This window comes from Microcaecilia unicolor, chromosome 1 (genome assembly GCF_901765095.1).
Source record: "Microcaecilia unicolor chromosome 1, aMicUni1.1, whole genome shotgun sequence".
NCBI classification, from domain to species: Eukaryota; Metazoa; Chordata; class Amphibia; order Gymnophiona; family Siphonopidae; genus Microcaecilia; species Microcaecilia unicolor.
Window position 1 is genome coordinate 277,914,211 of NC_044031.1, and position 25,907 is coordinate 277,940,117.

A 25,907-nucleotide genomic window follows, 5' to 3' on the forward strand; every position below is an offset into this window, starting at 1 on the left:
TTATGGGGGAGGATATACCAGATACATTCCATGATATCAATCTGGGGGCTGATGGTTTAGCCATCACCTAAGTCAACCTGGTTACATAAATTGTGTGATTCTTGTATTCTTAAGACCCCCGGGTGCCCAGCCCTCACCCAGCAGTCCTGTGTCTGTAACAATAATGGCATTTGATTAGTTCTCAGTAGCTTCACATTCTTACCTGCCCTGGCGCGGCAACAGAGTGCACCCAATGTTTGCACTCCCACAGAGCCTCGTCGTGCAGACTGCACCAGCTCCTTCCCACTGAACTCCATCATCCAATATAGGAAGTAATTGATTTTGTGTCTTTCCCCTATTCCCTCCCCCACCCACAATACCGATCTTATCTCAGCTCTTCCCTTCTCTCCTTCTTCTCCCAGCCCCCCCCCCCCTTCCCAACCCTCTTCCCTACATTATTCCCCATTTAATCGTACCTAGGCCTCCTTCACCAGACGCAACCTGGAACAAGTCGCGTCCGATGTGGGATCAATGGGTGCCAGTAAAGCCTCGCTCTCAGTCAAACCTAATTAACTTTAACAAATTTCCGAAATTCCCTCCACCCTCTCCAGGCACTCAACCAACCAGGTAATACTTCTCTTGTATAGCTCGGTGTGTCTGCGAGCTAAGTGGCTCCGGTTTACACCTATTAATGTTCCTGTCCTGGTTTTGTCTCTCAATCATCTGAGCGCCTCCAGTCTTACATATTGTGCCAATTCTCTCCAAAATAGGCTTGGCCGCTCAAACCAGTGTTACAACTGCTCAACAAAGTTCCAACAGATAACTTTTCATATTCGAGTGGCATACTCCACAGAAATGTGCGTGTTTCTCTAACGTCTCCATACAGACCCAAAGCAAAAGATGTTTTAGTCAATCCGCTGGCCCTGTAACTTGTTTATTCAGCCATTCTGCAGCTACCTCTGGTTTAGTGAAGACTTTCCAAACACCATTTTCCATTATTTTTAAAGTAGCTGGGTACTGCAACATAAATCTGTACTTCTTGTCCACCAGGCCTGTGCAGACTGCCGAGAATGCCCGTCGCTGCGCTGCTAGAGCCGCCGAGTAATCCTGGAAAACACGAATTAGGGTGCCATCATATTTAGTGGTATCTCTGCTACCTTTGTATGTTCGTAAAACGGCAGCCTTTTGTGAGTAGTCATGAAATTTTGCTATGACCACCCTAGGGCGCTGATCTCTCACTGGTCTAGGCCCCACTCGATGGACTCGCTCAAGTCGGATCGGCCTCCCTTCTCCCGCTTCAGGAAAGGTCGCCTGTAACCAAGTTTCAAGCGTAGGTTTTAAATTGGCATCTGACAAGGACTCTGCGAAGCCCACAAAGCGAAGGTTGTCTCGCCTGGAACGGTTCTCCAAATCCTCTATTCTTTCCGAGTAGTCATGCACCATGCGGGACAGGCGTTCCAGTTCACCAGAATGTTCCTGGTGCCCCTCCTCCACCTCAGCCACTCGGGCCTCCAACTCACCCGTGCGTCGCAAAAGCTCTGAGGTCACCGCCGTTATGCCCGCTATTTGTGCTGATAATTGATCAAATTGTGGAGCTAATGCCCGCACAACCGCCTCTGTGAGTTCTGGGATGAGCGCTTCTGCATTCTGGCAGGGAGGAGAAGGCGTCGGCGAAACCGGCGCCATATTGGATTCGCTAGCTCTTACTTTATCTTCCTTTTTCTTTCCACTTTTCGCCGTTTGAGCCATCAGAGATCTCGTTATATATTTGTCCATATGATAAGAAAGATGCTTTTTTGCAGTGTAAGTTGTTCTCAAGGGTGGAGATCGCCGAGTAAGGTGATTTTCGAACGAGGCTTTGAGCAGCTAGAGTGAGACACGTCCTCTGCCGCTCACTGCATCACGTGACCCCCCTTCAAGTGGTGTTTAAAGGCCACATTAGGACTTTCTCAAAGGCTAGGATGTATCCAGTGGTTTGCTGGTAAATGTTTAACAACAGGCTCTCTCCCCGGTCCCCCTCTGCGCCCCATCCCCCCAAATTGCAGAGCTGGCTATAGCCGGGGAGAGAGCCTGGGGGGTGGGGGGTGGCGGCAATGCATTACTCCAGGGGAAAAAATTAAATGATCCCAGGTTCCAATCTAATACATATTTAATGTGCGATAAAATGCTATAAATAAGTAAATAAATATAAACTTTTAATGTTGAGCACCTGATTCTCAAAGTGGAACATATTGAAAATAAAATGATTTTTTTCTACCTTTGTTGTCTAGTGACTGTTTTTCTGATCATGCTGCTGCTATCTGTCCTCTTAACTCCGTTTCCAGGGCTTCCTTTCCATTTATTTATTTATTTCCTTTCCTCCTTTCTTCTTCATTTCTGGTCCTCAGCTTCTGCCTATTTTCTTCATCCATGTGCAGTTTTTCTCCTCTCTTCCTTTTCCCTCATCTCATCTCCTTCCTCACTCTTCCCTCCCCTCCATCCATGTCCAGCATTTCTTCTCTCTCCCCTCCTCTCCCCTGCCCTCCATCCACCCATGTCCAGCGACCCTTGTCTCCCCCTGCCCTCCATGCACCCATACCCAGTGACCCTTTCCCCTGCCCTCCATCCACCCATGTCCAGCAGTGACCCTCCTCTCCCCTGCCATGCATGCACCCATACCCAGCGACCCTTCTCTCCCCTCCATCCACCCATGCCCAGCGACTCTCTTCTCTCCCCTGCCACCCCTCCCGAGTTGTTCAGTGGCGACTTCTCCCTCCCTCCGGATCCGTCCCTCACGGACCTGTCCTTCGAATTCTTCGGGGCAGGCAGTCTTGCCTGCCTGCTGCCAGCGCTGATTCTCCCCTTCCGGTTTGCGCTTCAAAATGGCCACTGAGACTTACAAGGGCGGCCTCCAAGACTTCAGCAGAAGTCTCGTGAGGCCGCCTCTGGAAGTCTCGGTGGCCATTTTGTTTTTTAAATTTTAGTCTCGGTGGCCATTTTTAAAGCGCAAACCGTCAGCAGGGGAGAGTTAGCGCTGGCAGGCAAGACTGCCTGCCCCAAAGAATTCGAAGGACAGGTCGGTGAGGGACGGATCCGGAGGGAGGGAGGAGAGCCTGCTTGCCGGTTTTAACAACCGGCTCACAAGTAGGAAGAAAAGTTAACAAACGGCTCTTGCGAGCCGGTGCAAGCCGGCTCCAGCACACCACTGTCTGTATGGGCAAGACTTTATTGTCATCGTAGATCAGAATCCATTGGTCTGGCTTAAAGGAGTCTCAGGCAAGAATGGGAAGCTACTTTAGTGGAGTCTGTTCCTACAGATGTATAATTTCACCATAGAGCACAAGAAGGACAGTGAATATGGCAATGCTGATGGAATCTCCAGGAAGGAAGAGCCAGGACCGCCCTGACACTAGACTGTTGAAACCCAACCAGCAGTCCGAATGGGCCGCAGACCAGGGTCTCTCTTGAAGGGGGGAGGTGTGGTGAAACTGGGAACTTTTGTGATTTGTAATGCTGCCCTATGACACTTTTCTTCCCTTCAGTGTATTTCCCTTGATTGGGTAGCAGGTGGTGTCTGACTTCTGCATTATAGCTGTAGTGGAGGTGTGTTTTATTTCACCTTACCTTCCCAAAGAAAAAGAGGAAAACCCCCCAGAAGAAAAGTAACCTGCAGTGCCATTGGCAAAATATCCTCAGTGTAAATGCTTTGTGCCCTGATTGGCCCTGAAGCCAAAGATCTAGCCATAGGCGTAGACTGGGGGGGCGAGGGGGGCAATGCCCCCCCAAACGACGATGAGGCGCCGCCGCGCCATTAGTTTAAAAAAAAAAACAAAACACATGCACGCACGCGCTCCTCTCCATCCGCTTGGCTTTCCTGCTCTCTCTGCATCCCGCCTTCCTCTGACGTCAGAGGAAGGCAGGACGCAGACAGAGAGGGCAGGGAAGCCAAGCGGAGTAGCGGACGGAGAGGAGCGTGTCCGTCTACCCCTCTCTCTTCCTCCCTCCCTCCCTCCCTCCGCCACAGGCAGCAGTCTTTTCCAGCGTTCCTGGCAGCGGTAGCGATGTACACGCTGCCTTTGGCTCTGCCCCGAAGCCTTCTCTTCAAGTTCCTGTTCCCGCATAGGTGGGAACAGGAACTTGAAGAGAAGGCTTCCGGGGCAGACCGAAGGCAGCGTGTACATTGCTACCGCTGCCAGGAACACTGAAAAAGCTGAAGACTGTTGCCTGCGGCGGAGGGAGGGAGGGAGGAAGAGAGGGGGTAAACGGAGTCACCATCTTGGACCTCGCGGGGGGGGGGGGGCAGAGGGAAGATGGATGGGACTGGGAGGGGCGGGGAGCAGAGGGAAGGAGCAGGAGATGAATGGGACTGGGAGGGGTGAGGAGCAGAGGGAAGGAGCAACAGATGGATGGGACTGGGAGGGGTGGGGAGCAGAAGGAAGGAGCAAGAGATGGATGGGACTGGGAGGGGTGGGGAGCAGAAGGAAGGAGCAAGAGATGGATGGGACTGGGAGGGGTGGGAAGGAGCAGGAGATGGATGGGACTGGGTGGGGTGGGAAGCAGAGGGAAGGAGCAGGAGATGGATGGGACTGGGAGGGGTGGGAAGCAGAGGGAAGGAGCAGGAGATGGATGGGACTGGGTGGGGTGGGAAGCAGAGGGAAGGAGCAAGAGATGGATGGGACTGCGAGGGGTGGGGAGCAGAGGGAAGGAGCAAGAGATGGATGGGACTGCGAGGGGTGGGGAGCAGAGGGAAGCCTACTGGAAAGAAGACACTGAATAAAACAGAAGACACTGGGACCAAAGCGAATAGAAAAACTAAATGATCAGACAACAAAGGTAGATAAAAGTATTTTATTCATAATTTATTAATTGAAATGTGTCAGCTTTTTGAAATGTGCATCTGTGATATTTTGCCTGTAAATTCAATTCCTTCCTCCACATTAGCATATTCATTTGCATATGTATATATGCAAATGATATGCTAATATGCTCCGCCCATTCTTTGCCCCCCCAAATGAAACAGTCAAACTACGCCTATGGATCTAGCCCACCCAGACTGTGTTAGAACTCCCCAGTCTCAGCTGAGAGTAGATCTCTGCTCTGTGACCAGTTTCTTTCCTGATCTCCCCAGGTACTACTTAGATTAAATCCTTGTTATTTTACCTGGTCCTGTTTTAAAACTTTTACTGTTCTACTTTTTTTTTTATGATAAACCTATTAGTTTGTTAGCTATGTTGTCCTGGATTGACTAAGAATCCTGGCAGTTTGTGTTCTCAGTTTGTGAGTGTTTTAATAGGAACTGTGGAGCCCCAAGATTGTGGCTCCCAGTATCCCTAGAAACCACCATGGAATAACTTGTGGGTGGGAGACTCGCCCAGAGGCAAACAGGACCCAGTGGTGGGTGGAGGGTATGCCAGTGTAGGTGCAGGCATGCCTGGTAGTGCTGGGTAGGACCCTCTAGGTGGCTGCTAGGGTTAGTGCTCAGCCATTAAGTGACAGGGCCTCCAAAGCTACCCATGCCCCCTACTGAAAGTATGGAAGAAGTGAAGATAAAAACAGTATCTGAATTTAAGAGAGCTTGGGTTATCAGTAGAAATCAAACAAAATAAAACATGGAAAAGAAAATAAGATGATACCTTTTTTATTGGACATAACTTAATACATTTCTTGATTAGCTTTCGAAGGTTGCCCTTCGTCAGATCGGAAATAAGCAAATGTGGTAGCACATAGTATATATAAGAGAAACATCAAAGCATTACTTTGCCAGTCTGACAGAGTGGGAGGGTGGGGACATCAAAGCATTTCATTGATATTCTAACAGGATGGGTGAGAGGAGGGTAATAAACAGAGAAATACAACTTTATGGTTTATAATGGGTTAGAAAACCCAGATCCTTATTAAGCCTCCTCCCTCAAAATACCCAGGGACAATCAGCTACAGTACAAAGAGAAAAAAGCCACAGACAGAATTCCCCTTGTAGAGATATACAACCTAGAGCTGGAGAAACTGAGGAAAATCATAAGAGACCTACAGCCCTTACCAGGAGGATGAATTACTGAAAGAGATATTCCCATCCCCACCACAGTCACCAAATTTAAAACACAAGCTGATCAGAAGTAAACTCCCAACACAGACCAAAAAAGAAAAGGGCACGTTTCCCTGTAACACATCCAGCTGCAAGCTTTGCCAAAACGTTTCACAAGACCCCGCAGTCATTCCAAGGGGAAAATATTAAACATAAAGGACTATTTTACATGCTCATCTTCCAATGTGGTATATATCATTCAGTGTAAAAAATGTAACGAAGGATGCTATATTGGAGAAACAGGCCAGATGCTTAAGACAAGATTAAATCTGCACAGACATCACATGAAAATAGCCGGTGCCAGTCAAGCCCCCACCCCTGTCGGCCAACACTTTACAAGATCAGAACACTGCACCAGTGATTTCACAGTAAGAATACTGAAAGGTAATTTTAAAACAATACAGGAACGCGAGACCTTTGAAATAAGAATGATTGAATATTTTAACACCCAACAGACAGGACTTAATAAGGATCTGGGTTTTCTAACCCATTATAAACCATAACGTATTTCTCTGTTTATTACCCTCCTCTCACCCATCCTGTTAGAATATCAATGAAATGCTTTGATGTCCCCACCCTCCCACTCTGTCAGACTGGCAAAGTAATGCTTTGATGTTTCTCTTATATATACTATGTGCTACCACATTTGCTTATTTCCGATCTGATGAAGGGCAACCTTCGAAAGCTAATCAAGAAATGTATTAAGTTATGTCCAATAAAAAAGGTATAATCTTATTTTCTTTTCCATGTTTTATTTTGTTTGATTTCTATTGATAACCTTTAAGAGTGGACTAACACGGCTACCACACCTCTCTACTTAAGAGAGCTTGGGCTAAGTACATAGGATCTTTAAGGGAGTAACAGTGAAAGTAGATGATGGCATTGATGGGCAGCCTGAATAGGCCATATGGTCTTTATCTCCATTTATTTTTCTATATTTATTTATTGGGATATATTAACTGTCTTTATGAAGATATTCACCCAAGAATAAATTGGTGTTACCAAAAATGTAAGTTGTTTGTCAAGCTATACCTGTTGTACTTCTGTTCTTGGGTGAATCTCATCATAAAGGAGGTTAATATTAAATCCTATTAAACACAATTTGGTTTGTGAAGAGGCCCTTACACTTGAAATAAAACTTTTACTTCCTTTTCTATAGGAAACCCCACCTTCTAACAAGGGGCAAAGCAGCGCCCCCAGTGGCAATACAAAGGCTCCAGTTATTATGCAGGTTATCGGATTCGGATGCTTTGTGTTATATGTTATTTTGGCATTGACTGGGGAACTCCGTCCGATCGTGTATAGTCGCTTGGAAGCCTTTCTTCCATATCTTTGTAGAAACCAATCAAATGCAACTCTTTGTCCTATCCAAACTAAGTTGTCGCACAAATAACCCCCGTCACCCTTCAAACCACATGAGCAGAGTCTTGCCAATGCTGTAATCGTACAGATGGTTCTGTTAATTACACGTATGGGGTGAGAGCCCGGCTGACGTTTATCCTCACGCAGCATTTCACATGACTAGAGGGGCATTTTTTATGCCCAAATCAAAGATGGCGTCGCTAGCCTCACAATATGGCGAGCTTCTCATTGGACCACGAAATTCTCTCCCTCTTCCTGGGTTAAAATAGAACGTTCCGGTTCGCAGGAAACGCTCTGCGATTGGTCCAAGAAGAGAGTATTTATAGACGTCACTTCGGCATAAGGCCCTCTTTTCTGTCCATATCGAGCGAGGTCTCCATACGGCGTTGGCTTTTTTTTGTGAGTGCAGCGGAGGGTGGTGGTTTTTCATTTATTATTCTTCTTGTTTTATAGTTTTAGCAACCTTAACTATGGCATTAATAAATGTGTACGGGTAATACATTATAGAAAAACAAGTGAGCTTATTTTTCTATAATGTATTGCATTTATTACAATTTTTTTAAAGTAATGGTTTAATGTGCTGTGGAAAAAGTCCCTCGCGCCCTATTTATTTTAGTATATGTACTAACTTGTGGGAGGGACGTTATCCACGGCTGCTCTTTACAACAAACACACACAAAAAAAAACCCTAATGCTCGTAGGTATCGCGGATTGGTTTGGTTTCTCAGGCTTTGCGGGGCTTTCTAATAGGCGTGGCCTGGGGCGTTTAGCATGGTGATGACGTAATGAAGCTGGGGGAGGAGCGTTCGACATTTTTGTTTAGGTGCGTGGGGTGCCCCTTTCCTTCCTCCCTCCCCCAACACCAATGCCTTCTGGAGGGTAAACTAAATCGCTTCTGCATGTTAAACCATGCTCCGCGAATAAAGTAAATCTTTAATATAGTTGCTGCTGTTCAAATTTGATTGAACAGTTAAGGGAAGGGAAATGGGACTTGATATACCGCCTTTCTGAGGTTTTTGCAACTACGTTCTAAGCGGTTTACATATATTCAGGCACTTATTTTGTACCAGGGGCAATGGAGGGTTAGGTGACTTGCCCAGAGTCACAAGAAGCTGCAGTGGGAATCGAACTCAGTTTCCCAGGATGAAAGTCCACTGCACTAACCACTATGCTACTCTTCCACTTAATCACTCGATTAAGCATTTTGATTGCTGTTAATGGTATTTTGAATTGCTGCCACAGTAGCGTTGCTGAATATCACTTCTGACCTCGCTGGTGGTGATATTGAGTCCACTAAGTGGGTAATAGGCTGAATTTCTCAGTGAGGAGGGGGGCTAGTTGTGGATGTGCCTGTAAAGTTCCTTTCCCAAGAGCATTGACTCTTAAGCAGGGTCACAGGGAGGGAGGGGCGGGCCATGCAAAGTTCCCTGGACCCCGCCTCCAAGGCGGGGGCCTGGTGCTGGCAGGTTTCTTCCTGTCTGTGTCCAGGGCTGTCATCTCTTGCTGTATGTGCTGCCCAGGACCCAGATGATTACAGTCGTGTTAATGGAATGATCTGGGTCCCGAGTCTCAGGAGAGGACAGAGTGAGGAAGCAGCATAGCAATGACTCAGACAGAAGGGGGGGGGGGTACGCAGTGGTCCAGTCCTGCCCTTGGCCTGGCTGTGGGCTGCGTCTCTAGCTGTCTGGAGGGCATGATTGCGGTGGTCCAGTCCTGCCCCAGGCCCAACTGTCTCACAGCAACCCTGCTACTGAAGGGCCCCTTCATACCCATTGAGTCTGAAGAGGGGGCTTCCATGCTTTGTGTTTTGTATTGCTGCCCTGTGACACTATTTTCCTTGGCTTGCCAGCAGGTTGTATTTGACCTTTGCCTTATAGCTGTAACAGAAGTCTGTTTTTGTCTTAGCTACATTCCACAAAAGAGAAAAGTAACCTGCCTGCAGTGTCATTGTTCAAACATCCTTAGTGCTAATACTCTGTGCCCTGATTGGCTCTGAAGACAGACCTAGCGCAGAATGTGCTAGAATGCCTCAGTTTCAAAACTGGCTACAACCAGTAGTTACAGTTTCATGGTACTACTGCTGGGGGTCCTACTGTGAGATAGTTACAGGACATGTCACGGCTGTCATTTTGAACCTGGATCCAGCATGGTCAGGAGTGACTGGGGATTGCTCCTACCTGTCCTATCCTAGAACTCCAGGGCAGCCTTAAGATAAGCTCAGAAAGGGGGGGGTGGAGAGACAGTATTTTCTGGAATGGGGTGGATGTCCTTTGGGAGGGGAGGAGCTTCAGGACGGAGTGGATGTGCTCCCATTATCTCATTTAATATTTAATGGTGTTAATTTTAATCACTGTCAAGATTTGCTTGTTAATCACAAGTATTAATGTAACAGTTCTAGTTTTTAACATAGCTATTAACCAGGAGAATAGTGGTGAACATAAAACAAATATTGTGGCAAGGAAAACAAATTAAGGAAATTGTGGGATAAACAGGATTCCTTTTTGAAACAAAAAACAATTTAAGACATCAGCTTTAGAGGTCTACTCATTTCAGCAGTGTCCTAGCGCTGTCATCTGCATCAGATGAATACTGGGAAGTGATGTGATTTTTTTTTTTAGCTCATTTTATTTTTTTGTACAATTGTAACTCAAGATGAGTTAAATTCATGTACTTTCTATTTTCCTGTCTGAGGGCTTATAGTCTACGTACCTGAGGTATTTGAGGGTTAAGTGATTTGCCCAAGATGAGGAGATAGAATGGGGTTTAATCTGGGATCTCCTGGTTTTCAACCACCTGCTCTATTCCTAATCTTGGGTTTTGGGAGAATTAAACAGGCAAACTAGATGGGCCTTATATTCTGTCACAATGACATACTTGATGGATTTATCTGGACAGATTCACCATTTCTTTTAGCTTCTTTTGAACCTGCTTATGTTTAGCTTCCTGATTTTATACCTTGTCCAACACACTCTGGGTTTTAAGCTCATTACAACTGGCTTTGATCCTGGCAACCTAGGTTCAATTCCCACTGCAGCTTCTTGTGACCTTGGGCAAATCACTTAACCCTCCTTTGCCCCAGGTACAAAAAACTTAGATTGTGAGCCCGCTAAGGACTGAGAAAGTACCTACATATAATGTGTACAGCACTGTGAATGTCTGGTAGCACTGTAGAAATGATTAGTAACAGTAGTACTTGAGAGAGGCTGTTCTGTGGCTAAACAAGGATGTAGTATTGGGCCTGCTTGTCTGACATGCTGCCTTGATGTTTTGCTGCCAAGTGAAACTCAAGACAGCTTTTCCTATAAACCAGCATTTATCATAGTCTCTGATGCTGTGATACCATTATTATGACCACAAAGTATTTGATGCCCAGCAGTGGCGTTCCGTGCTTGGCTGACACCTGGGGCGGATCGCCGCTGCGGGCACCCCCCCCCCCCCCCCCCGGCGCAGCGCCTCTCACTCCCCCCGACAGTCCCCACCTGCCTACCAGCTGAGCTCCGGCCGGCACCTCCAATCTGCAGCACTGCTGACTTTAAATGAAGAAAACCGCCATCTCGTCGTTGGCCCTTCACTACTGAGTCCCGCCCTCGAGGAAATAGGAAGTTATATCAGAGGGCGGGACTCAGTAGTGAAGGGCCAACGACGAGACGGTTTTCTTCATTTAAAGTCAGCAGCGCTGCAGATTGGAGGTGCCGGCCGGAGCTCAGCTGGTAGGCAGGTGGGGACTGTCGGGGGGAGTGAGAGGCGCTGCGCCGGGGGGGGGGGTGGACGGAGCACCCCCCCCCCCACCCGTTGACACCCGGGGCGGACCGCCCCCACCTTGCTACGCCACTGATGCCCAGAGTTTTGGGTAGATGGTGAGCCCCTTAATTGAGCCAAACATTTTGGTTTGTGCCTGAAAGCAATATGGAGGAACAAATCTTTCAATGATGTGATTCAAGGCTACATAGGTTCTTACTGCAGTACAGAAAAAAATACATCAATTATATCATAATGTTTTTCCTCCTTATAACTCAGCCATGAGATGTCTTGGAAGTTCTCTCTCCCCCCCCCCCCCCCCCCCCCAAAAAAAAAAAAAAAAATTGTATATATTCTTTGAACCCTCCCAATTACATTATTCTTAAATCTAACACATTTACAAGGAAATCAAAGGCAAATCTAGCTCCAAGGAAGAGAACTTCCCAGTGTATGACCAGGGATTGTTTTCTCCTGAATTTTTACATCAGGACAAAAAGGTGTTCAGCTCAAAGGTGGGGAAAAAGTGGTGGATCTGCATGAATGTCGACTATTCAATTCAAGTTGAGTGGAGGAGTGGCCTAGTGGTTAGGGTGGTGGACTTTGGTCCTGAGGAACTGAGTTCGATTCCCACTTCAGGCACAGGCAGCTCCTTGTGACTCTGGGCAAGTCACTTAACCCTCCATTGCCTGCCGCATTGAGCTTGCCATGAGTGGGAAAGCGCGTGGTACAAATGTAACAAAAAAAAAAGTTATACCTCATATAATAGACTGCTGTCTTCAATTGGCTTTGAACATAGACACAAGGCAATGACTAACATAAGATGATGGTGAGAGGTAATTGCTGTCAGTAGGAGTTTGGTGCAATTTAGTTGGTGGTGATTTCTTTAGCTAGAGATGAGTTCACTGCATTATTGATTTGCACTTGAGGTCTGCACAGTGTTAGAGCTTGAAGGTGAGGCTGGTCTCCAGCCAATGAATTCTTAAGTGTAGGAAGTGTGCTATAGTAACATGGCAGGATTTTCGCTAACACCACAAGGGCCACTGTAGTCCAGTGAGTGGAGTTTGATGGTAGTTCTTGCTACAGCTCCAGAGAATACATGTGTAACATCTGGTTGTGGAGAGCATGAATAATATGAAAATAGTTTTTATAATTTCCATGTTTGTCCTGTTTCAGGGTCAACTCTGCTTTTTAGCATTTCTGTAAAGAGCTATCAGGTTGTTAACTCTTTCACAAAACTTGAGCTCTTCCTGCAACTTTTTGCCTTTGCCAAGACATCTGTGACAAAAAAAGAGGGGATGAGCTTGAATGTTGATTTGGTAAATGTCTTAGGATTGTTGGGTGTTGGTGGCATGGAAGTAGTCATTACTTGGTGCATGATCAACATGGTACCCATGGCCAGTTTCATGTCCTAAGTTTGCAAGGATTGTTTTCACTCCTCTGAGCTGCACTGTTTAGCACTTTGGTATACATTAGCAAGTCTATAGTGCTGATGTTGATGGACTTGAAGAAATATATAAGTGGGAAGTTGGTGGTATCCTAGAAACACTAGTCATCTTTTTAGGGACTTTAGTAAAAGAGGAGTGTGACAGCACTGGAAAGAAGCTATTTATCCACATTGTAATGGCATCATAATATTCCTTCACATGTCTTGGCCCTAGTTAGGAGGAAACATCTGTTGTGACTGTTAAGTGTTGTCACAAAACACCTAGCCACCCTTCTGGGATTACCCCGTAGCCACTTAGAGGGTCTATCCCCAGCACAACTCAGGTCCACCTGCACCTGCCACTTGTGCTCCACACTAGCACCTTCCTTCCACTGACTGGTTCACAACTGCCTCTAGGTGAGTTGCGCTCGTCAGTTATACCCATTGATTTCTAGGTTACTGGGGCCACACTTCCAGTGACCCCACAGTTACCAGAAAGCACTCTCAGACACAACACACAAACCACCAGAATTATTTTATTAGGCCAGACAGGCAGAGTCAACAAACTAAACAGGCTTCTTGTTGCACTGGAGCAATGAAAAAAAACCCCCGCAATCAGCAAACAGGCAACTGAATTATGGAACAATTATAACATTAACTAGACACTTATATACTGTCTCAGCAGTACCTGGGAAAATCAGGATATATAACTGTTCACAGAGCCTTAGCAAAAAGATCTCTCTCTCTTCTTCTGGACTAAGACTGAAGCTACCAGCGTTGCCAGAGTGAAAAAATTCCCCCCCCCCCGCACAAAGTTAAACCCCGCCCCGACATAGCTGCCGATGTCACTAACCCCGCCCCCAACGTCATTAACCCAGCCTCTGCGGGGCTTCTATTGGACCAATAGAAGCCCCAGAAAAGTGCCCAAATCTGCACCGCGGCTTTTTAAAAAACACCCAATTTCCCGCAGCCAGCAAAAATTGCCTGCAACCGGTCGCGGAAAGCCGCCCAATTGGATGGGAAACCCGCAGACCTGGCAACTTTGGAAGTGACGACAACTGCGGGGTAAATTCGAACTCCAGGCCAATCAGAGCCCAGTCAACAAGTTTGAAAAGTATACTGCTCACAGTTCTGTAGATTCACTCAGTGAAACTAAGAGGGCATGTACTTTTCTATTACTGCTTTAACATAAAACATGCACCACCTGCTGGCCAAATGAGAGTGCACTTCAAGAGTTAATAAAGGCAATTTTACAGGTTTAAAACACTGTTCTGTCACAAGTGTCTATGCACATTTAACCTTTGATCTTTCTTTAGACTTCCTAAAATGGTGCCATTTCCAATAAGGCATTTGCTCACTGGGAGCTGGACTTATCAGTATCGCCTTCCATGTCATCATCACAGCAGTCTTAAGTTAATAACAAAAGGGACTGTAGTTCTGACTGACCTTTTTGACTTTTCGATCAAACTGTGTGGCCTACATGTTATAGCATAATTTGTAAGACCAATACAATAATCCCAGTGTTGTATGGGATAAGTTCTTACTGCTTTTACTGGTTTTACAGGTTACCCGTCGTTGCTTTAAAGGGAAACATTCACAATGTCCGGAGGTCTCGAGGTCCTACAGATGAAGGAGGAGGATGTCCTCAAGTTTCTTGCTGCTGGAACCCACTTAGGAGGCACTAACCTTGATTTCCAAATGGAACAGTATATCTACAAGAGGAAGAGTGATGGTGTGTGATGGGAGTGTAAGAAGCATGAAACAAAATACCCACTACAAAGCTAGTTAGATATGAAAGGAAAGGGTGGAATACAGTGCCATCCAAGGGACTGAAAATCCCTGCCCCCCCCCCCCCCCCCCATTTTTTAGGATGTAATGCATGCAGAGAGGTGTTCATATGTCTCTTTTTTTTTTTTTGTGGGGGGTGCAATAGTGGGGACGAAGTCTGAGGAAGGGAATGTTTTTATGGGCATGTCTGATGGTTATTGTGAGAGTTGGGTACCTTGGGGATAGAGAACGTTAAAGTTAAATTTGAAAACTGATGCTGTCAACTGTGAGCCTAGAGCACATGATTAAAGCTCACTGCTAAGGTCAGCATCTGGCCAGTGGGCTTTTAGTGCCTCAAGAGTCAGTTACAGGATTCTGTTAACACTGGTTTTGAGGTGTAATTTTGGCCACAAATGAAGCTTCATCTTCCAAGAAGCTGCAGTCCATTCTAGTCTTTTTTTGCAACTTGCACATAGAGTTTTGAAAATCCACTAAGCAGAGCCAGAAAAGGCTGAGGGTGTTGTTTTTTTTTTTTTTTGGGGGGGGGGGGGGGGCTGGGGTTTCTTCAGGCTTGCTGCAGTTGAGCTCTAGAAGTTCATTAAGCAACACCACCATAATGCTCGTGCCTAACCACTTAATGTTTGTCCCCAATTTTTATCTGTCCTACAACTAGTCTCCACCATTGAGGGAGCACAATTCTGGTCGCCACATCTCAAAAAAGATATAGTGTAATTAGAAAAGGTGCAGAGAAGGGTGACAAAAATGATAAAGGGGATGAGATGACTTCCCTATGAGGAAATGCTAAAGCGGCTAGGGCTCTTCAGCTTGGAGAAAAAGGCGGCTGAGGGGAGATACGATAGAGGTCTATAAAATAATGAGTGGAGTTGAATGGGTAGGTGTGAAGCGTCTGCTCACGCTTTCCAAAAATACTAGGACTAGGGAGCATGCAATGAAGCTACAATGTAGTAAATTTAAAACGAATCGGATAAAATATTTCTTCACTCAACGTGTAACTAAACTCTGGAATTCGTTGCCAGGGAATGTGGTAAAGGCGGTTAGCTTAGCGGAGTTTAAAAAAGGTTTGGATGGTTTCCTAAAGGAAAAGTCCATAGACCATTATTAAATGGACTTGGGGAAAATCCGCTATTTCTGGGATAAGCAGTATAAAATATTTTGTACATTTTTGGGATCTTGCTGGGTATCTGTGACCTGGATTGGCCACTGTTGGAAACAGGATGCTGGGCTTGATGGACCTTTGGTCTTTCCCAGTATGGCAATACTTATGTACTTATGTAAACTTTGACTCCAGAATTCATTGAACTTATTTCCCAGCTGCCATTGAATGGCTGGCTGCACTGCCTGTGCAGCATACCCAGCCAGCCCAGGAATGGAAGACCCGACCTGGGACTTGTACCCAGGTCCTTTGCACGGCAGTGTTAGCTCATCACTGGGCAGTAGGGGATGCTACCCAGAAAATGTATTGTCTCCCCCCCCCCCCCCCCCAATAAATCTTAGGTTTTTCAAGATCTGCTTAGTAAGACTCCTTGTTCTTTACTGGATCTTGAAAAGAGGAACTGGCATTCTGTGGGCCAGGAGAGCAAAAAGGGACAAACCTCCACACATGAAAGCACAGCAGGAATAGTGGAGATGACAAAAGAAGACTATGATGCAACCAGGAATGTCTCTAAGCAGTTTTTTTTATTTTCAACATTTTTATTGATGACAATCAAAATAAGATACATTCCACATCTGGCATAAATAACATATCAACATCATAACATACATAACAGAAAGCCAATGATTGAGTCCGTCATCAATTTTTGTTTTCACATTTTCACCCTCCCCCTCTACCCTCCCATTGCCCTCTACCCTCCCATTGCCCTCTCCCCTCCCTCACGTGCCCTAGGACTTGGACTCTGATAGTCCTAGGGTACCCCCCCACCCTACTGGAGCCATATATGTCTCATGGACGCTCGCTGGGGCTCCCGATAATGTTGTGTTACCCCTTGTTCAGAAGCAAACTACACCCTTTTGGACTCAATGCCTGTAAATAAGGGCCCCAGGTCTGTGTAAAACGTGCTAAGCACTTAGGGGGCCCCCTAGCCCCTCTTGCCTCCCAAGTAGCCAGCAGATGTACTTGATTCCTCCAGTGCCAGTAAGCTGGCGCCTCCGGCACAGTCCAGTATTGTAAGATACTTTTCCGGGCCACCAAACACATTTTATGGCTCAAGAGTCGAGCTGTCTTAGATTGCATGCGAAATGCCTCCAAGCAGTTTTTATTGGCATCTGTGTGCATTGATTTCATAAACAAATGCTAAACCGCCGAGTGGGTTTGTCCATTTGATTGATATTGGGCCCCTGCCACATTCCTGGGCTCAAAACGAAGCATAAAACAAAACCCCAACAGTGGATGATTGGAGAAATAGATTGGGAGATATGGGAAAAATTAACTGATAGATGTAAGGGAAGTTTTGATCCAGAGGGGAAAGAATGGAGGCAATTAACACTGGATATAGGATGGGGGGGGGGGGGGGGGTTAGAGGGGCAGGTTGAGAATGTTGATTTTAGGTGTCTGAAGAAACCACAGGTACCTGTACTTTTTTGGAGGTGAGGAACTCTGTTTAGTTTGATAGGCAGGTTATTTGGTTGGGGAACCTTGATTAGGTATTTGGCACTTTTTTGTGTGTTTTTTTTTTCTCTAAAAAGCAATGTCTCATAACAGCAAGAAGTAAAAAAAAAAAGTGGCAAGTAAATATATATTTTTTTACCCTAGTTTCTAAAGAATATTAAATCAGTTACCTAAATATTCCCTGAAATGAACATCACTTTGAAGACATTTGGGCAGAATTGTCCTTTGTGTGCCCAGATGAGGCTCCTGCCTAGGCATTCTTGTTTGGTAGGAATGGTGGCGGTGGCAGTAGTGGTGATGATGCTCTTGATCACTTCTCATGGACTTGTTGTAGGTATTTATATCATCAACCTGAAGCGCACCTGGGAGAAGCTGCTTCTAGCTGCTCGTGCCATTGTTTCCATAGAGAACCCTGCTGATGTGTGTGTCATCTCCTCCAGGAACACTGGGCAGGTAAGGTTTGGGCTGATACAGAAAGTTCTTTAATTCAGCGTACACAAGGTACTTGAAATAGATAGGAAGAGTGACTCTTTAATGTTGGGGCTTTGGATCTTGCCAGGTATTTGTGACCTGGATTGGCCACTGTTGGAAACAGGATGCTGGGCTTGATGGACCTTTGGTCTGTCCCAGTATGACAATACTTATGTACTTAATGTACTGAAGTTAACATTGGTAAAGGTAGACGAGAATTGTTTAGATGCAGAAAACAGCAATTCTGTTAACTGAGCTTTCCTTCGTTGCTGAATTTGTATCACTTCACCTGGAATGTCCAAGTACGGTCTTGTAGAACAGACCACACCTTAAAGGCGAAAGCAGAACATGTTTTGTGGGGGTGAGGGTAGAGATCATTGCTGGACTTAAGTGTCATGTGGTTTAGTTGTCTGCCATTTCTTCCATAAACCAGCGGTGTACATCCTCTGTTCCCAAGGGCTACAGCTCAGCTGCAAGTTCAGGATTCTGACTACGAATATACATGAGATGTATTTGCATGTGCTGCTTCACGTGTATTAATTGTAGAAATCAGAAAAACTGATTGGCTTGCAGCCCTATAGGATTGAAGTTGTTCCTTTCTGCCCCAAGTACTCCCTCTGGTCTTGTAGGGATAATTTAAAATGGTGCTTAATTCTCTAGATGATCTGAATACTGGTAAACAAAAATAGCTATTGAAGGTTGCTCATATATGCCTCAGGACATGCCAGTGTAACAGTCATTGGGCTACCTTGTAAGACAACCCAATGCATAAGCACCATGTTTCACTAGATATATCGCAGCTTACTAGAGTCCTCACCCCCAGCTATACAACTATTAGAATTGCCCTTTCATGTTGCTAATTTTTGTAATCTTTTGTATTCACTTTCGCCAGCGTGCTGTGCTGAAATTTGCATCTGCCTCTGGTGCCACTCCGATTGCTGGTCGCTTCACCCCTGGTACCTTCACGAACCAGATTCAGGCTGCTTTCAGGGAACCCCGTCTGCTGGTGGTCACTGACCCTCGTGCAGACCACCAACCACTGACAGAGGCCTCATACGTCAATATCCCCACCATTGCTCTATGCAACACAGATTCTCCTCTGCGCTACGTTGATATTGCCATCCCCTGCAATAATAAGGTAACGAACATAGTCTGTGTTACTAATCCACCTCAAAACGCCTGTATGAAATGTTATTTTGTATATTTCTCAAGGTGAAAATGGAGGGAGGGGAGGAAAGTGTGTCAAAAGCTGAAAGGACTGTACAGTGCAAAGGGTCTTTCCATAGTGTCCCACAAATCAATCCAGTGACTTGTAGGTTATGTCCCTCTGCCAGCAGGCGGAGATAGAACTTCAGAGGTTCAGCATATATGGTCATGTGCAGCCAGCTTAACCTCAGTATTCTCTCTTGTCTAGCAGGTGGAGGGTACATAATGTGCAGCTCTGGTTTGATCTGGCTCCTGGCCTGTCCCTTGGGTTCAGTAGAGCCTAGATGGGTTTGAGGGTTCCTCCCCTCTCCAACTCCCTTGGCTCCTCCTGGGCTTTCTCACTGCCCTATCAGTAGGTTTCTGTCTCCAGCTGGCTCTTCTGCATCCAAAAAAAAAAGGTAAGCAGCTGTGGAGAACGGTGAACTCATAATAAGAGTATTAAAAAAAAAAAAAGGTACAAGCGAGGGAGCGCTGTTTGGCTGTAGGATCAGCGTGGGGAGTTGATTCTCTTAGGTGCTTCTCCCATGTTGACGTTTGAAGCTGCGAAGCGCTGCTCCAGTGTGGGAGCCAGAGAGCAGCATCAGGAGGGTGCAAGACTTGTGCACACCAACCCGTGCTGGATTCGCTGCATTCGGTGGGGAGCAGCCCGAGTTCGGGTGATCAGTCGACGGTGGCAGGTCCTGTTTTGGTGGGCTCCTCAGGCCTTACTTCACACGCGCCTGCAGGTGCAATTTTTTTTCCCTGCCTCTGCGGGCTTCTCATGTGGCAGTGGAACAGCCACAGGGTGAGCACTTTCCTGCCCTGGAAGAGTCCAGAGTGTGGGAGAAGCCATCTGGGTATGCAGGGGTAGATGGGGTCCTGTTTTCCCCAGAATTTATGCTTCTAATGCAAAAAGCCTTTTTGTTGAAGCGCTCGGGTTTTTCTCCTGTGCCTGAAGCACTGTCTTGTCAGCAGCTGCCTTTGCTCAAGAGACCAGGGTTTGGGATGTGGTCTCCATCTCAGATGCAGATGAGTCTTCTCACTGGGGATTCCCCTACTGAGGCCTCAGATGTCTTGGAAGAAGGGGAACTGCCGCCAGAGGAGAGGGATGACCCCACAGTGGCACATCTTTTTCAGAAAGGTGAGCTTCCCGCCCTTATTGTCCAGGCGCTTGAAGTTTAAAATATTTCCTTAGCGTATGCAGCAGATGAATCCAAGAACTGGTGGGTTGTGTCCATCTACCAAGAGGTGGAGATAGAGATTACAAAGCTGAAGGCAGTGATAACCAGATGGCCAGCTCCTCCTTCACCTCAGTACATCTCTATCTCCAGCAGGTGGTGGACGGCGCTTCAGCAGCTCCTGGATTTGTCTGTTGGGGATACTCCTGTGTCCTGTGGGCCAGTTGAGTTTAGAGGTGTCTGGCTGGTGATGCCGACTTTGGGGGCATACTCAGTCTTCTGGGTCCCTGCTTCACCCTTTTCCCCCTTGCCTCCCAGTCTTTAGAGCTCTAGCCTTCCTCACCAGTAAAAAAAAAAAAAAAAAACCCCAAGAGATCTCCTTTGCCTTCATTTGGTGTTAAAAAAACAAAACAGAAGATTTCTGACAGGACCGGGCAGTACAGGGTTTCCCTGTCTTAGTTCTTTGCTTTCAGTCTGTGTGACAGTCTGTGTAGTGGCATGTTTGAACGCTGAGGAGGGAAGTGCTGAAGTTTCCCCTGAGCAGCCTTTTCCCGCGCTAAAATGGTGGGAACGCGCGCCTTTTTGCTGGTGTGGCCCTCTCTTTTCTCCTGATATCAGCTCTGATCCTTTTCCGCCCTGCGGCCTTGATGTGGGCAGGGGGGAGGGGCAGCTCCTCCTAAAGGACTTTGTGTTCCATAAGAGACTGCTGGTACAGGGGATTCCCCTTTATTTTCTACAGCTTTTGGTTTCCTTTACCAAATTCACTGGAGTCAGAAACTGTTTGCATGTAGCTGGGGCAGTGGCACAAATTCTTCTCAAATTGCCCCCACTATGCAAGGGGGATCGAAGGAAAGAACAGAATTACTTTAAGCTGTTTCTATATCTTCTGAGCCAGGATCTCCTCAGCTCTGGGAACCTTAATTTGAACCTTTCTTCTTAAGAGAGCTTGGCCTCAGTAGCCCTTTTCATGATTGGGAGAGTTTTTATGCCCATCTCGGGCAGATGGGTTCTAGAGGGCTATGTTTTCCAGAAGGAATCTGATGGTCCTGCGATGTGCCTTTTTTTTTTTTTTCAGGATGCACGTCAGCCACTGGGGGCTTCTCTGGGGCAGGGGATTTCTGATCTCATCCCCCCCCCCCTCCCCCCCCAAAAAAAAGCTCATTCTGCTGCTCTATATGCGTATATGTTGCAGAAGTCTGGTAGGGGAGCTAACAGTTCTTTTTTTAGTTCAGCCTTTGGAGTTTTCTGGTTCTCTGTCGTGTCTCCTCTGATGGACCCTGCCCCAAAGAGGGGATGTTCTCTCTCCAGCTGAGCAGTAGGGTCCATTTCTCACCTGTCTTCCTCTATTTGAAGGGAGTCTTTTCAGGGCAGTCCCTTTCTGCACAAAGGCAACATTGATAGCAATAGGCCTCACTGTCTGTGGTGAGTTTAGATTTTCTAATAGTTCCTGAATTGGCTAAGGCTGTTCCTGGTGTGGGAAAGTCCTTTGCCGCTTTCTCCGTCTCCGGGGTGGTGGATGGCACAGGGGGTCGGTGTAGCTGATCTCCCGCCTGGATCTGTTTTTGGTGCTGTTCATCTTCTAGCCTTTCAGGACACATTGCAGGCCAGGCAATGCTTGTGCTGTCTCCCCCGCCTGGACCTGCTTTTGGTGCTGTTCGTCTTCTAGTACTTCAGGACACATTGTGGGCTAGGCGGTTCTTCTGCCGTCGGAGAAGATGAGGCGGTGGCTGTTTCTTCAACAGAGTGGGACTCGGAGTCAGACTGTGGCCATCAGGGCGTGACGCCCCCTTGGAATGGGCAGAGGACCTCGTGTTCTGTTTCTGCGTGGCCTGTTTTGCGTGTTTTTCCTAAAGTGGGTTCTCTTTTCTGCCATCTTCTGGTCTCGGCAGAATGGTTATTCTGCACCAGTGCTTCTCCAACATGGCCTCAGGTAGAGAACTCCATAGGTAGATCTGATGGCGTCCCAGCTGGATGCCCAGGTGCCTTCTTTCTTTTGTCATCGGAGAGAGGATGATTCGGCAGGGCTGATTGTTCTGTTACATCCTTGGCCGGAGGGCGTTCTTCAATTGTGTTTCCTCCGTGGCCTTTCTGCGGCCGAGTTCTTTTCAGATCGCTCTTCACCGGGGTCGAGTCATTCTGGTAGCTCCGGATTAACCACGGCGCCCTTGGTATGCGGATAGAGTGAGGCTTCTGGTGGTGCCTTCGTTTTGGATCCGCTTGAGTCCGGGCTCTTCGTTCTGGGTCCACTCCTGAGTAGATGATCCCTCTCGCTTTGGTCTTACGTCCTGGTGTTTTGAGAGGTCGACTCTGAGGAACAGAGTTCTTTGGACGCTATGGTTACTGTTCTGTTGTGATCTTGTAAGTGGTCCACGGTTCACTGCAACCGCGTATTCTCAGGTGTTGATGATTTTTTTGAGGCTGGTTGCGGCCCACGCTTCATCTTCATTGTGGGTGTCTGTTCCTCAGCGATTAAGTTCTTTCTGCAAGATGGGTCGCAGAAGGACCTGGCTTTGCACTCTGAGCCTGCTGCGACCTTCTTCTCCCTGAAACCTTGTTCGTATTCTCCGATTCTAGCTTGGGTTTCCTTGTCTACCGAGCATTGCTTTGGACTCCTTTTGTTCCTTTACAGAATGCTTCGCTTAGGAACTTACAAGCAGTGTTCTTGGTCGCAAATTCTTTGGCACTCAGAGTGTCTGAATTTTTAGTGCAGCCATTCCAAGCTGTTTTTTTCTGCAATTTGCTGAGTCTGGAGTGACCTTGCTTTCAGTTCCTTCTTTCATTTCCGGCTGTGGTTTGGCTTTTCTTTTTAAGCCTCTCTTTCTTCCCTTCTTTCGGGAGGGGGATTTTCACATGGAGTATACGGCGCTTCATCTTCTGGATGTTCAGAGGGCTCTCCGGTATTTTTTTTTTTTTTTGTTACATTTGTACCCCGCGCTTTCCCACTCATGGCAGGCTCAATGCGGCTTACATGGGGCAATGGAGGGTTAAGTGACTTGCCCAGAGTCACAAGGAGCTGCCTGTGCCTGAAGTGGGAATCGAACTCAGTTTCCATATCATCAAGCTGATCAATCCATAGACTGGTGGGTTGTGTCCATCTACCAGCAGGTGGAGATAGAGAGCAAACTTTTGCCTCCCTATATGTGGTCATGTGCTGCCGGAAACTCCTCAGTATGTTCTCTATCTCAGCAGGTGGTGGTCACACACAGCAGCAGCTCTGGCTAGGCCTCCAAGCCTAATTTTTAGGTTTTGTTGAGTGCCTGGGGTTGAGGGCTCTTTTGAGCAAGTGCAAACCTGGTGGTGCCAGGTCCCTCCTTTTCTCCCCCCTCCCGCTGGCTCCGTTAAAAAAAAAAAAAAAATTTTGAACGTCCTTAAAGGCGTTTATTTCGACGTTTATTTAAGCGTCTATTGCAGCTACTCACTGGGACACCAGGTCGTTACAACTCGGAGCGGACAGCAGGTAATTTTTACCTTTTTATAGCGGGCAGGGGGTTCCCCGATTCTTCTCCTCGTGGCATATGGCGTCGGAGGGCGAGGGCGCAAAGGGTCGCTCCCCGGGTCGCTTGAGCGCTTCTAGAGGGGATGCGGGGGTCTTAAAGCCTGACTCGCCCTTGTTGGGTGACAGTTTCGTGACCGATGAATGTCCCGGTCCTTCCTCCGGCGTGGCGGTTTTTCCCGCCATAAACGCCCATCCCCCGCTCCTCGCCTCCGCCATCTTGGCCGGCCACGCGGCTCGGATGGCTTCTTCTTGGGCCGCCCTTGAGGTTGGAGACATTAATGCCATGAACGCCCTTAATTTGGGCGACGGCACAGAAGCGGCTAAAGTTAAGAGCCGTTCTTCCCGCGCGGCTCCTTCGTGGAGTTTCGCGCCGGACGCCATTTTGGATGCGCAGCATGTCTCTCCCCCGCTATTGCGAGCGCCGGTTGAGGGTGCGTCTAGGGCTGTTGCCCAGGCTGCGGAAGTGCACAGTCTGGGGGGTTTCTCCCCCGAGTTTGTTTTGCTGCTGCATCAGGCCTTCCTCATGCACAACGCTGCCCCTGCTCCCTCGTCTGGTAAAGAGGTTGAGGTTCCCAGAGGTAAACGTCCTCGGGTTGATTCCCAGGCCTTGGAGGAATTTGTCTCCTCCGATGTAGATGAGGGCAGCGTGTCTGAGGTCTCCCAACGGTCCTTTGCGGATTCCTTGGAGGAGACGGATCCCCGCTCGGATGGAGCGGATGACCCCTCTGCAGCGCGGCTTTTTAGCCCAGAGGATTTGCCCAACCTGTTGTTACAGGCCATGGACACTTTGAAGATTTCCTCTCCGGAGGACGTCTCTCCCTCAGCCCCTGTTGGCTCTGCCATTATGCTGGGGACGAAGCGCCCGCCTAGAACCTTCCACGTGCATGATGCCATGCACACCTTAATTTCGGCTCAATGGGATGTCCCAGAAGCGAGCCTTAAAGTGGCTAGGGCTATGTCCCGCCTCTATCCTTTGGCTGTGAGTGAACGTGAGGCCTATCTGTGGCCTACCGTGGATTCTTTAATCACTGCGGTGACTAAGAAAACGGCGTTGCCGGTGGAAGGTGGCACGGCCCTAAAGGACGCCCAAGACAGAAGATTGGAGGCGGCCTTAAGGTCGTACTTTGAGGCGGCTGCTTTAAGTTTGCAGGCCTCAGTTTGTGGCTCCTATGTGGCCAGGGCGTGCCTGACTATGGTGCAGCGGGCTTCCCCCTCGGATCATTCCTTGAGGGCTGATTGGCCGGCCCTGGAATCGGGCTTAGCCTATTTGGCAGACTTGCTGTATGATGTCTTGAGGGCCTCAGCGAAAGGCATGGCTCAGACAATCTCTGCGTGGCGGTGGCTTTGGCTGAAACATTGGTCTGCTGACCACGCCTCTAAATCCCGCCTGGCTAGGTTGCCTTTTAAAGGCAAGCTGCTCTTTGGGGTCGAGCTGGACAAAATCGTGACCGATCTCGGCACGTCTAAGGGCAAGAAATTACCAGAGGTCAGGGCTCGGGCTAGTACTCGTCCCGGTACCTCCAGAGGACGGTTGCAGGAAGCCCGTCGGTACCGCCCGGGCAAGTCGGGTTCCTCTGCCCCCTCTTCCTTCAAGAGGAATTTCTCCCCCCAAGCAGCATTCCTTTCGCAGAGACCGCCGTCCCGGAGGTGCTCCCTCCGGTCCTCTCCCAGGGTCTCGTACCCAATGACGGGGTCTTGGTCCACGCCCCAGTGCAGATTGGAGGACGGCTGTCCTCGTTTCTGGGCGAGTGGACCACAATAACTTCAGACGCGTGGGTGCTGGAAGTCATCAGAGACGGCTACAAACTAGAGTTCTGCTGACCCTTAAAAGACGGGTTTGTACTCTCTCCCTGCAAGTCTCCGGTCAAAGCTGTGGCAGTGCAGCAGACCTTGGACAATCTGATCCGCCTGGGCGTGGTCGTTCCGGTGCCAGAAAGTCAGCTTGGCAAGGGACGTTACTCCATTTACTTTGTGGTACCAAAGAAAGGAGGTTCTGTCCGGCCTATCCTCGATCTCAAAGGGGTCAATCGGGCCTTGAAAGTGCGGCACTTTCACATGGAGACTCTCCGCTCTGTTATAGCGGCAGTGAAGGCAGGAGAGTTCCTGGCATCCTTGGACATCAAGGAAGCGTACCTGCATATTCCCATCTGGCCTCCTCATCAACGCTTTCTGCGTTTTGCAGTCCTGGGACGACACTGCCAGTTCAGAGCCCTCCCTTTCGGGTTGGCTACTGCTCCGCGGACCTTTTCCAAAGTAATGGTGGTCATCGCGGCCTTCCTACGAAAGGAAGGGGTACAAGTCCTTCCTTATCTGGACGACTGGTTGATCCGAGCCCCCTCTTATGCAGAGTGCGGCAAAGCTGTGGACCGGGTAGTTGCTCTTTTGAGCTCCCTGGGATGGATCATCAACTGGGAGAAAAGCCAGCTGCGCCCGACTCAGTCCCTGGAGTACCTGGGAGTTCGATTCGACACCCAAGTGGGCAGAGTGTTCCTGCCAGACAATCGGATTGTCAAACTTCAGGCTCAGGTGGACCAGTTCCTAGTAGCCTCTCCCCTTCGGGCTTGGGACTATGTGCAGCTGTTGGGCTCTATGACGGCCACGATGGAAGTTGTGCCCTG

The 25,907-nt window shown here is 47.9% G+C and overlaps 1 protein-coding gene and 1 non-coding gene across 3 annotated transcripts in view; both read left to right on the forward strand.

Moving 5' to 3' along the window:
• Nucleotides 1–7,711: 7,711 nt before the first annotated feature.
• RPSA (ribosomal protein SA) overlaps nucleotides 7,712–25,907 on the forward strand; it is a 44,592-nt gene continuing 26,396 nt past the window's right edge. The window contains exons 1-4 of one of the 2 annotated variants that reach the window (XM_030206935.1): nucleotides 7,712–7,801; nucleotides 14,128–14,295; nucleotides 17,294–17,412; nucleotides 18,323–18,568. In XM_030206935.1, coding sequence (XP_030062795.1) covers nucleotides 14,163–14,295; nucleotides 17,294–17,412; nucleotides 18,323–18,568 — 498 coding nt within the window. In that variant the 5' untranslated portion in view covers nucleotides 7,712–7,801; nucleotides 14,128–14,162. The remainder of the gene's footprint in view (nucleotides 7,802–14,127; nucleotides 14,296–17,293; nucleotides 17,413–18,322; nucleotides 18,569–25,907) is intronic. The other variant, XM_030206927.1, reaches the window with a different exon arrangement.
• Nucleotides 12,068–12,225, forward strand: LOC115460847. The gene has a single exon (XR_003940620.1). It is a non-coding gene; the product is annotated as a small nucleolar RNA SNORA62/SNORA6 family (small nucleolar RNA).